Genomic DNA, 12,236 nt, shown 5'->3' with positions numbered 1-12,236 from the left:
ACAGAAGGTGTAAGTAGCCAGAAAGTTAATATTTTTTTTGCAGAGCATTGTTGGAAAAAATGTATGGTCATCTTGCCTTTGATTTTTTCATGTGCTATAATTTGTTCCCTACTTGTTATTGAACTTAGCTTTTATACAAGAAATAGTAATCTGCAGTCATCTATTTGATTGTATACCTGGAGGCTCAGTTTATCCAAACATCCATTATTATGAAAATCAATCTAGTTACAGTTAAGCTCTTGTGTTTTCACTAGTTTTGGGAACAGGGCAGAGTAACACTGTAATCAGAAAAGAGTAATATTGTAATCAAGACAAACTAACACTATGGTCAGGACAAACTAATGCTATAATCTGGACAGAATAACACCATAATCAGGAGAGAGTAATGCTATAATCAGGATCCAGTAATGCTATAATCTGTACAAAGTAGAACACTGAAATCAGGAGAGAGTAACAGTATAAACAGGATTGAGTAACACTGTAATTAGGACAGAGTAACACCATAATCAGGACAGAGTAATGCTATACTCCAAATAGGGGTGTGCAAAGCAGCCGGTATTTGTATCTGTATTTGTATTTGTTGAGGGGGGAAAAGTATTTGTATTTGTATTCGTATTCGACTAAAATTCAAAATAGGCGTAAAAATCCAGTTTTTTTGCGTTGCTAAACCATGTCTGCAGGCAATATTGAGAGAGAGCAATAAACACAATTTTATCTCTTTGCTGAGCTCTTTTAAACATTGCGACAAAGAAGGGTTGCCAACTTAGGTGAGCTGGCTGACGTGAGATTTTCAATTCGAGACAAGATTGCACACGCATTTTCATGTATGTAACAGTTTTATTACCTTGTAAATGGTCTGTGGAGTTTGCAAACTACCCCAACGCTTCTAATTTACGTTATAGTGTAAGTATTCTTTAATTATAATTATGGATATGCAGTAGACAGAGTAACTTAAACGTACCATATAACTCCTACAAGTGCATACAATTCGACACAACTACACAAGCATTGTTTTAACCTTTTTAACCAAACGTTAACGTTACTCTGTCAACAGCCTATTGTCTAAATTACCGAGCTAACAGAGCTACGTAAACAGAGCGAACATGAGAGCACCTGACTGCAGACGTCAATAATGCAGCGTAATGGAATAATCTCCCGATCAAACTCTGCTTCCCGAAAGTTATAAACTGCCTCCGGAACACAGTTAAGGTACAAAAATCTATTCAACAAAAATAGTGATACAGTTAAGTCTTTTTTTCGCTCAGCCGAGTCTTCTCTGTTGCTGTGTGGAGCAGCCTGTGTCAGTCACCTCTTTTACTCCCCCCCCCCGACTCCTGAACTCACTCACTCACTCACTCATCCGGGCATGCACTGCGGTCTCAAGAGGAAACGCAGCTTTTTAATATAAAGTTTTTCTTGTTCCCGAATACAAATATTTTTTAAAGTATTTGTTCGAAATAAGTATTCGTAAAAAACACATTATTTGTGCCTTTCCGAATACCGTATTCGGGTTCGGCTCCACCCCTAACTCCAAACAATGTAACACTGTATTTATGAGAGAGGAACACAGTAATCAGTAACATGCTATAATCTGTACAAAATAACACTGTTAACAGGATTGAGTAAGACTGTGTTTAGGACAGAGTAACACCATAATCAGGACAGTCTAGCACAGCAACAAAATAGCCAAAGAAGGCTTTAATTTTATGCAGGTAATAAAAAAGAAAAATCACATGATATAAACAGAAATTAAACAAAAAGAAAGCAATGTAATGGTCTTTCAAATAAGTGCAGACAGCATGAAGCTACAGAAACATGTCGATAGTCTCCACATCCCTTCATCTACTTCTGCCGGATACAAGCTGGTGCTTTTATCAAGTTTAAGGCATGGAATGTAAAAAAAAAAAAACTGTCAAAGGGAACAGTATCATTTTCCACCTTTGGAAATGAGACTCATCTACTATTTTAATATGAGGCATCTTTATTTTATTCTATCAATCAGTAGTTCTATCTAGTTTAGCTAACGCTGGCTTTGGACAGATGGTGGCCTTTTCCTAGTTTTCTGCTGGCCCCTTCCAGAGCAGGTGAGGAGTCGCACACTTTGACGTCAGTGGCAGATATGGGAGAGTGCCTGCACATGTCTGCCCTCAGAGTGCCAAAATACTGCTACTGAGAGGGGTCCAAAGGTGGACAGCGGTAGAACAGGGAGAACAGCAAGGAAAGAGAGGGGCTGCTAAGGGAAACTTCAGAGGAAGTGAGGAGAAGTCAAAGGAGCAGGAACTCTCCTGGCCTGAAGAAGAGTGAGGAGGGACATGTGGTCCTTACCGTCCAGACCAGCGGGAATAATGGGGGCACCATTGTAAAGGAGCTGGCTGCCACCCACTAAGAAAGGAAAAGAAATATAAATATATGAGACAATATTTCCTGCATACTGCATATTGTCTTCATCACAATAGTGTAAATCTATTCTTGATATTTTCTTCATTTATATATTTATTTTTGAAAACAAATATGTGAGCACTGTGCGTAGCCTCACAAATGTATATCCATTATTTTATACAGATGGACTGCAAGAATGTAAGTTAAACTGAATTATAGAACCTGCGGAGCAAATGACAATAAGGAGAATAAAATAAGGGCTTTACCGTATTTGCCCGTTGTGGTTTCTGTTCCTAGTTCAGCACCGAGTCCACCTGCAATTAAACATATATGATTTACCAGGTGTTCTACACAAAGAAAATCAGTCACAATATGTAAAACCTGAAATGGATTTAAGGAAGCACTTCTTTACACAGCGTGTAGTCAGAGTGTGGAATAGTCTTCCTGATAACGTAGTGCAAGCTGAATCCTTGGGTTCCTTTAAATCAGAGCTAGATAAGATTTTAACAACTCTGAGCTATTAGTTAAGTTCACCCCAAGTGAGCTCGATGGGCCGAATGGCCTCCTCTCGTTTGTATGACATTAAATTACATCCGGCCCTGCAAGCGGTCCTTCTACCTGTAGAGAAAAACTTGGGGGTTGGTGAGGGGATTGGGACTCCAGTCACCGTAAAAACTTCACATAGCTCCGACAAAGCAGACAGGACTCTTTTCTGCTCTCCGTGGGAGTAGCTCTACTGCAGCTACCCACAGGAAGGCGGACTGGTTCATCCCAATGGTGTTTGATGTCACCCCTTTCAACAGCCGTATTATGAGACTCAGGCTAAGGCACTCTGGATTATGTGACCGTTGTCTCAATGTATGCTCCGCCTGTGGTCCGAGTGATGTTTCGATGGAGACATTTTATTCTGAACTTTGCTTGGTGGTTGATGGGTACCAATAAGGTGACACTCCTCTGATCATGGGTGACTTTTAGTGCGACTACTGGCACTGACAGGGCTGGCTATGAGGATTGTGTTGGTCCCCATAGGTCTGACCACTGTGGTGAAAGTGGCTCCATGTTATTTGACTTTACAAAAGGTCAGGGGCTGTGGGTCACTGGTTGCTGGATCCTGGTTCCAGCACCATAAGCCTTGGTACTCCAATACTGGTGGTGTGGTGAAAGAAATCGATCACATCCTCATGGGCAGATGCTGGAGGCTCCTACAGAACTACAGGGTCTACAGAAGTGTCTAATTTGTGAATTCTGACCACAGACTTGTGGTTGCTACTCTTAAGATTTAGCTTAGGTCCAGAAGGCAACCACCTACTAGGAGAATGAGGCTGGACATGGTCAAATTCCAAGATCAGGCTATTTCTAAAGAGTATGCATACAACTTGGGTGAAGAATTTGCAGACTTGGATGCAACCTCCAATTGTAATGTGATGTCGGAGACCTTCCGTGACAAGACCCTGATGGCTGATGAGGGTTGTGTTGGTGTTGCCGGTTTTTGCAGAAGAAGGTGTTTCATATCGCAGGGTATTATTAAGAGAAGTCACAGTGCACAGCTTGAAGGCAACTCCGGTCTGTAACGGTATCTGAGAAGTATGGGTGCGAGTGCCCTGAGTGCAGATAAGGAGACAGTTGTTAGAAGAATCTGTGGGCAAATGACATACCATCTATGGTCTTGTAATCCACATCCTGCTTACAGTGGAATCAAAGCATTATGCACATCCAAATCTGTTCCTCACACAGTCAGGGAGGGTGATGAAACAGTCCTTATGGATGACACTGCAGTTGTGAACCGTTGGGCTGGCTCCTTTGAGCAGCTGTTTAAAATTGATCCTCTAGCTAGGATGTTGGACATCTCTGGGTCCACAGTTCTAGAGACTGGTCCTCAGATTAGCTGTGAGCCACCCAAACTCACTGACATTGCACAGGTGGTGAACAAAGACCAGACAGATTGGTGGTATCCAGACTTCTCCAGGCTGGTGATAAGACTGTCCTCCTGGAATTTTGGTTATATTTGGGAGACAGGCGTAATCCCAACTGACTGGAAAATGGAACTTCTTGTCCCTATATGGAAAGGGAAGGGTGATCACCTGGCTTACATGGACTGGGTTTTGGTCAGTCGTGGGGTCCAGCCATTGTGGGGTTTATGCCGGTGAAGAAAGATTCACTGATCTTGATTTTTCCGACAATGCTGTAATCTTCATGGTGTCAATGGAGGCTCTAATTGTGGCTAGGAGTCTGAGTGTCTAGGCTTGTGAGCGTCCTGGATAAAAACCAAGATCCAGGCCTTTAATTACCAGTCATCAGCATTGTGCCTGTCTGCAAAGAGAATGTTGACCTCATCGAAAGGTTCACTTACCTCAGCAGCGACATTCATGTCTCTAGTGACTCTTCCTATGAAGTCAGGAGATGGAATGGGAGAGCATTGGGGGTCATGAGATCACTGGAAAGGGGTGTGTGGTGATCGTGATATCTTTGTAAGGAGGATGAAGGTCCAAACTGTGAGACATGGATGCTATCCAGTGACCTGAGAAGAAGACTGGACTCCTTTGGTACTGTGTCCCTTTGGAGAATCCTTGGGTACTGCTGGTTTGACTTTGTGTTGAACTAGTGGTTGCTCAGGAAGTTCTGAATGAGGCACATTACCTGTATTGTGTGGGAGCATCAGTTACGGCACTGCAGCCATGTTCTCTGAGGGCGATCTGGCCCGGAGGATCCTCAATTCTGAGAACTCCAGCGGCTGGACCAGGCCAAGGGGACGCCCATGTAACACCTGACTGTAGCAGATATATGGCCATTTCTGGCGGGTGGGACTGGACCGTGTGGCGGCTTGGGGTGGTGGGCGTGGGGGGGGGTTGCCAAATTGGATCCCACGGTAATTCATTATGTAGTGTGTATGGCGACGTGAGTACCAGTGCATGATCCCCAACCTGAACCAACCCAACCTGATTACATTTGTGTGGTGTGCGGCATAAATTGCATATAAAGACATCAACACATCTCAACGTTAACATTGGTGTTCTATACCTCCAGACCAGCAGAGGCAGATTTATTGTAACGAACAGTTTTAAAGTTACTAGGCTTAGGTAGTATTACAATAAAACATAACAACACAGTATTTGGAAATCTTGGCAACAAACTTAGTGACACCCCACCCCCACCCCCCCCAGTAAATTTTATTGCCAAGATCCATAAGCTGGAACAGCATTGCTTTTGAAAATACCTTCAAAATACTGCATGCCACAGCATGAAGTACAGTCATTACCAAGCTAAATGTGGCAAAGACAGCAGATCTTTGTTTATGTGCCATTTTGTCACTTTAAGATAGGGGTGTCAAACTGAACAGACAGGAAGTAGCGGGTAGTTATTAGAGGCACAATGTCACAGTGGGCCTGCGTTCATAGTGGGGTATCGCAGGGTTCAATTTTAGGACCACTATTGTTCCTAATTTACGTAATGTACGCAGCACAGTAGCTACAACAGGATCTTGATTTAATTAGCGACTGGGCTGATACCTGGCAGATGAAATTTTACATAGATAAATGTAAGGTAATCCATGCAGGGAGCAACAATATAAAATACAGATATTTTATGGGTTCCACTGAAATAAAGGTAGCTGATTACGAGAAAGACCTTGGTATGTATGTTGTTGCTTCCATGTCCCACTCTCGCCAGTGTGGGGAAGCAAGCTGAATCTGTTCAGCCTCGCGCAAAGGAGATTAAGGGGGGACATGATACAGGTATATAAGATTGTAACAGTTCTGGATGCTGTTCAGCCAAATGACTACTTCAATATTAGTTTAAATACTAGAACTCGTGGTCAAAATTGGAAATTAGCGGGAGAACATTTTAAACTGAATTTGAGAAAACACATCATGTAGTTAGAGTATGGAATAGTCTTCCTGTTCATGTAGTGCAAGCTAAAACCCTGGGTTCCTTTAAATCAGAGCTAGATAAGATTTTAACAACTCTGAGCTATTAGTTAAGTTCTCCCCAAACGACCCTGATCTGTCGATTGGCCTCCTCTCGTTTGTAAATTTCTTATGTTCTTATAAAGATCCATGGGACACATCCAGCCCATGCAATAATATCTTATATCTACCAGAACTGGCCCACCAGAGTACAGCACACACATAAATGGCACTACAAATCACAGATTGCACAGCAATAGTTGGCGCGTTGGCATGTCAAGGTAGGGTTTCATGATACCACATTGCGATGTGCTCGTGATTATATGGCACATATATATGGCTTTAGATGAAACATTTGTCTGTGCACCGGTGATTCGGTATTATATGGACATTAACTTATGCCCATAATTTTCTAAGCAGATTATTATTGCACCTAACAAATTAGTAATCTGTAGAAATTTGGCACATCCTTATGTTTAATAAATGTGTGGGACTTTAACAGTGCCACTATCTTTGGTCAGCTGGCTGGCATGAGATTTTCAATTCAATTCAATTCAATTATGTATTTACTGTTGTAACTCATGTTTACCTAGCGAACTGCTGTAATATTAACACCAACAAACGTGAATGCTGCATCATTGGAATTTATGATTATTCCCTTCAACTGAAGGATTTTTTTTCTATATATCTTTATGGCATACAGGTTCTATGTCCAATGTCATACAGAATGTTTTTATTATAAAACTTTTTTTTTCAGTTATTGATTGATCAATGTCCCCCAGGGGTGGGGGGTGGTTCAGACAGTTCATAATTAGTTTAGTTAAGGCAAAACAATTGAATTGGCAGTGAATATTAGGTTAGAAATTATGGCACTTCCAGTATAAACTACACCCACTTCCAGCCTTCTGTCTGACACAGACACAGATATAGACGACTTGGCTGGGCAACTGTGCCATCCATCCACCTTCTCACTGCTTATCCTGGTCAGGTTCATAGGAACCTTTATCCTCCCATCATACCACCTCAGTTAGAGACTCTCTCTCTCTTACCGTATTCAGCCAGTCCTGGGTCGGCTCCAATCCCCGCTGGCTGGATGGGTTGCCCTGCGTAGGGCAGCTGCCCTGCCCCGTAAGCACCCGCCTCGCTCTCAGGTCCCAACCCAGCCGAAACCACTGGCTGACCCCCGTAGGGGAACTGGGCAGGAGTTGCAGCTGCAGCAGCGCTGTTAGCAGTGCCCTCTGGAGGTACAGACACAACACTGCATGAGGGAACAGGGCCTGGAGACAAGGCCGAATCCTTGGTAAGCAAAAATGAGTGAAAGACTAAGATATGCAAAGATATTAATGATATTCAAAAGTTAAGTCTGGTAACCCTAATGGATTCAGAACATTCTTTTCCTATTCATTGTCTTTCTTTTGTTCTCTCTCTTGCAGTTTCAGGTCCTCTCTCACCATAACTGGTGGACTTGCCCTCTCGTCCAAGAAGGCTAGCTCCCAGACTCTGGCCATCGTAGGCACTGCTCCCCAGACCTACATGACACCAGAAAACACAAATCATGAACTACATACTCTTTACACATAATGCCCACATTTATTTATGATATCTAGGCTTGCACCTGGCACAGTATAAACCACACATCAGAAAAGCCATTCGCAGACAATGCAGAAGAGAGCACATTATATGATTTATAATCAGATTGAATTACCTGCTCTCTTGTCTGCTTTGGCCCCCAGGACGCTGAGGTCAACTGGCAGACTAGGATAGCCTGTCCCTGCAGCATTTAAAGCACAAAATTACTGTCATGCACTGATAAATTGTAATTATTACCATAATTGTTATGTATTGTAATTACTGGAACAACACATTGTATTATTCAGTTACCTGCTCCTTTTCCAGCTTTAGCCCCTAGTGCAGCAAGGTCAGTGGGCACACTAGGGTAGCCTGGAAAAACATTACACTTTGGAATCGGAATTATCAATAGACCTGGGAGTACAAGTTAAAAGATATTTGATTGATTGATTTAATAGGTAACGACAATCAAATGCTTACTCATACCATTGCGGACACCATCACCATAGCCTGTGGGCAAGAGAAAGTGAACATTTTATTCTGAGATAAGAAGGAAATGGGTATTCCATACCTAAATCAGCCTCGCTCTGATTACACAATGTTTAAAGTCATTAAACAGCACATACTTCCTGCCCTTATATTAGATATTAGTGTAGTATTCTATAATATGTCTATTTGATTATTAAATCATTTCACATTAACCTTTTAACAAAAATACACAGATAGACACAGTAATGCTGAAATACCTGCAGATTTTGCTTTACTTCCTAAGTCAGCTTGACCTTAAACAAAAAAGAATCAAAAAGGAATATTTTGGTTTTTGCAAAAAAAAAAAATACTGCAACATAGAAAATGTACAAAATTTTGTTCTATTAATATAAAAGTCAATTGCCCAATATTAATGTATCATAGTGTAGTTAGTAGTTCAGATTCAATTAGTTGCTGCTGGCCTACTACTGTATATGCAGATGTCTATGCCAGTGAAAATCCCACATAGATCTTTTCAATTAACCAGAAGGTGTGGGCGCTCACCATTCCCATATAGATCTTTTACATTAACCAGAAGGTGTGGGCGCTCACCATTCCCATATAGATATTTTACATTAACCAGAAGGTGTGGGCGCTCACCATTCCCATATAGATATTTTACATTAACCAGAAGGTGTGGGCGCTCACCATTCCCATATAGATATTTTACATTAACTGAAAGGTATCGGGTGCTCACCATTCCCATAGCCAGTACCCAGACCCATGCCAAGGTAAGCACCTTGTCCTTTTCCATAACCTGCAATGGTACCTGGAGGGATGTCAGAGAATCACAGAAGGGAGAATGGGGCACATTATACAGAGGATTGGTCATGGGCATGGTTTATTTAGATCTGTGTAGCTGGATTTAAATGCTGCAAATCACCCTGAAGTGAGCTGTCAGTTTGCCTACATGTAATAAGAATGATAACAAAGGGTGAAATGGTGACACTTCTGGGGCTGGGGGTATGAATCTCATCGCTGTGCTGTGCACATGGAGTATGTACTGTATGTGGGACTTCTTCCATAAAACAAAGGCATGCAGTTAGGTCAAGTGGTGTAAGTGTGTGTTCCTTGTGACGGTTTCATTTTGAAAGTCAAAATATTGATTTTTTTTACCCAGTAGTTCAAATGCTTCTATTACACGGAGTAGGATGTTTTAATTGTCAGCACCCAGAATTTTGGTATTGGGATCAGCATCGCAATTCCTACCTTGATATTACTTAATACTGGATTGATAAGAAAATGAGTGGTATGACCCATCCCTAGCAGTGGCCCTTGGCTTTGAGTTATTGATAGAATTTGGCCCTTGGGAAAAACTAATTGGAGAATACTGGTATAGCAGCATGCCTGGGGAAATCCACCTTGAGCAAGAGCTGCACAACAGAGATTAGACCGAATTCATTGTTGAACCTTTATTCTAATGGGATCTTTCTGTTGGCTGCACTCTAGTATGTTCGAGAAGGGTAATTCATAAATCTGAGTTCTTGTTTAAAGAGTACAAGCAAACAGATTATTGTTAGTAAGATGCAGGTATTTCAAAAACAATGCATATACAAGTATTTTATTGAGCAGCACTGATAAAAGTTAAGTGAATTAAAAGTTTCTCTACTATTCTTCTCTTATTAGCTTTTATGTAACTATGGAGGGAAATGTACAGAAGCATAAAAAGTACAAAAAATGTCTATAGAAAGCATAATTCCAGGACTGACTGGATATAAGTATGGATAGTTACATTCATTGCCCTTATGGGTAGGAAGTACCCCAACAGAAGGAACACTGCATTTATTAAATATTGACATCAAAAGCTTCAATAGCTCTTGAGCTTCAATTAAGTGAAGGTGAGTTCCTGTAATTCTGATATTATCCCACTGATAACTTCTCTTTTCTCTACTCCACATTCAGTGGCTATTTTACAAATATGACACAAACCGAGGGCAATCAGAATGATGACTACAACGCCAGTTCACTGCTGTCATTACCTGCTCCATAACCATTGCCAAGTGCCATGCCAAGGTAGCTCCCTGTTCCAGGACCGTATCCTGCAGTGAACACAATCAATACAACGCTGAGTGAATTTCATGTTTCTTTTGCATGTAAGCTCTGTTCAAGATTGACAAGCTAACTATGAACAGAGTCATTGCCTTCGATGCAGAAATGGTGTCTGCATCTTCATCACTCAACACAAAAGACAAATGAAGCGAAGGGTCAGTGAAACACAGATTAACACACACCAAGTAACATGAAACAACAGCCTATACATTTTTAAGAGGGACAGAATGACAAAGAGAAATTAGTTGGTTCAGACACCAGAACTTTCTAGGACTTAGGAATACAAATGTGCCTGAGACAGATGAATCAACCATGATATGGAGCACCGATTCAAAGAAAAGTGGAGCTTAACCTGGTTTGACTCCTTCAACCCCCTTCATGTGGAGATCAAGCACTCTGCTAACTCTGCTAACGTGACACATTATTAGTACTAATATCAATTTTAAATTGTCATTCTTGTGGAGTTTGAGAAAACAATATTCCACCACTTTAGAGAGCTACAATGATCTAAAATACCAGTAACAGTGTTACAACTGGAACCATAAGCACCTGCTGTGGAGAAACATGAAGAATCATTATGAATTACTATGTTAATTATTACATCATTAATTATTACGTCATTAAACAGACAAAGCTCAGTACAACTCAACAATATGCGAGGATTTGGAATATGAAATAAAGTACTTCTTATAATAATAATGATCATCACCGTCACTTCATTAATCCCTGTGGGGAAATTGTCTTTTTTTATGCCTCCCTCAGCTTGCTCTTTGTAAGCAAGCTGTCTGTCAAGGGCAGCCACTCATGGCAGCGCCCAGGGAGCTGGGGGTTAAGGGCCTCGCTCAAGGACCTGCAGACATGCTGAGGCTGGGTTTGAACCAGCGACCTTGTGATTACAAGCAGTGATTAAAGTGATTAGGACACTTATTTTCGATACAGATTCCTAGAGAAAAACACTGGATTTGAAGTTTACCCACTTTTGCTGGTTTTGACCTCCTGTTACCGCATGATCATTGTCTGGTGCTGACTCACTGATAAACCACAGTTCACCAGGAGCTTCTTTACAAGCAGAGATAATTTACATGGACAATAACAAAACAATTCAAGAACCCACGGTGAACACATAAAATAAAACAGGAGACAGAATAGAACTGTTCTGCCTTTCCATTATATCTGCCAGTTACAGCATCTGCTGATATAACATTTCAATCACAGTATTAAAACATCATAGGAAATTGAAGTTTCACACCACTAAAACTAAAACACTGGCCAAACTCTGTTAGCTTGTGTAAATTTCAAAAATCAATCAATATTCTAAATGTTAATGACATTGCTGCTAATTATAGCAATGTCAAAAATTAAATGATTTTTTTCAGTACACCTTTAACAATTATCACTGCAATTGACCACAGGCTAAAATATTAACCAACTAGATTTGGTGCCATCGGGAAAAAATGGCATTGGCATTTGGTTCTGTTGTCAAAGCCATACTCATTTCCACACTGACCAACTTGTACAATTTCTAGAAGTACTGAATGGATCACCTGGAAATGTGAAAGTTAATGTGTTTTTACTTGAATGCTGTGAGTCCTTGTCATGATATGTAGGTCTTACAGTATACTCATTCATTTATTGCACGTTCCATTTATATGACAATTTACAGAATCTTCCCCCATTTATTAGGTGGTTACCTTTTGGTTATTTGTTAAATGAAATATTTGGGGTTGTACGATAGTAAATTTATTTGCTAAAATCTCTGTAATTGTGCATAATCTGCCTCCCAATCCAACTTTGTGTTATTCAGCTATA

General features: G+C 40.9%; 1 protein-coding gene across 1 annotated transcript in view; it reads right to left on the bottom strand.

Annotated features, from left to right (window-relative positions):
* The window catches only part of cmn (calymmin), a 38,937-nt gene that overhangs the window by 9,071 nt on the left and 17,630 nt on the right, over positions 1–12,236 (bottom strand). The window contains exons 22-31 of the mRNA XM_072712728.1: positions 10,358–10,417; positions 9,076–9,147; positions 8,597–8,632; positions 8,337–8,360; positions 8,163–8,222; positions 7,987–8,052; positions 7,733–7,810; positions 7,331–7,519; positions 2,646–2,693; positions 2,326–2,382 (exon numbers count right to left, since the gene is read on the bottom strand). Of these exons, the coding sequence (XP_072568829.1) occupies positions 2,326–2,382; positions 2,646–2,693; positions 7,331–7,519; positions 7,733–7,810; positions 7,987–8,052; positions 8,163–8,222; positions 8,337–8,360; positions 8,597–8,632; positions 9,076–9,147; positions 10,358–10,417 (690 nt within the window). The remainder of the gene's footprint in view (positions 1–2,325; positions 2,383–2,645; positions 2,694–7,330; positions 7,520–7,732; positions 7,811–7,986; positions 8,053–8,162; positions 8,223–8,336; positions 8,361–8,596; positions 8,633–9,075; positions 9,148–10,357; positions 10,418–12,236) is intronic.

The sequence above is a fragment of the Paramormyrops kingsleyae genome, chromosome 5, assembly GCF_048594095.1.
Source record: "Paramormyrops kingsleyae isolate MSU_618 chromosome 5, PKINGS_0.4, whole genome shotgun sequence".
Lineage (NCBI taxonomy): Eukaryota > Metazoa > Chordata > Actinopteri > Osteoglossiformes > Mormyridae > Paramormyrops > Paramormyrops kingsleyae.
The sequence above is the reverse complement of the archived record's forward strand: the minus strand, read 5'-3'. Positions and strand labels throughout refer to the sequence as shown.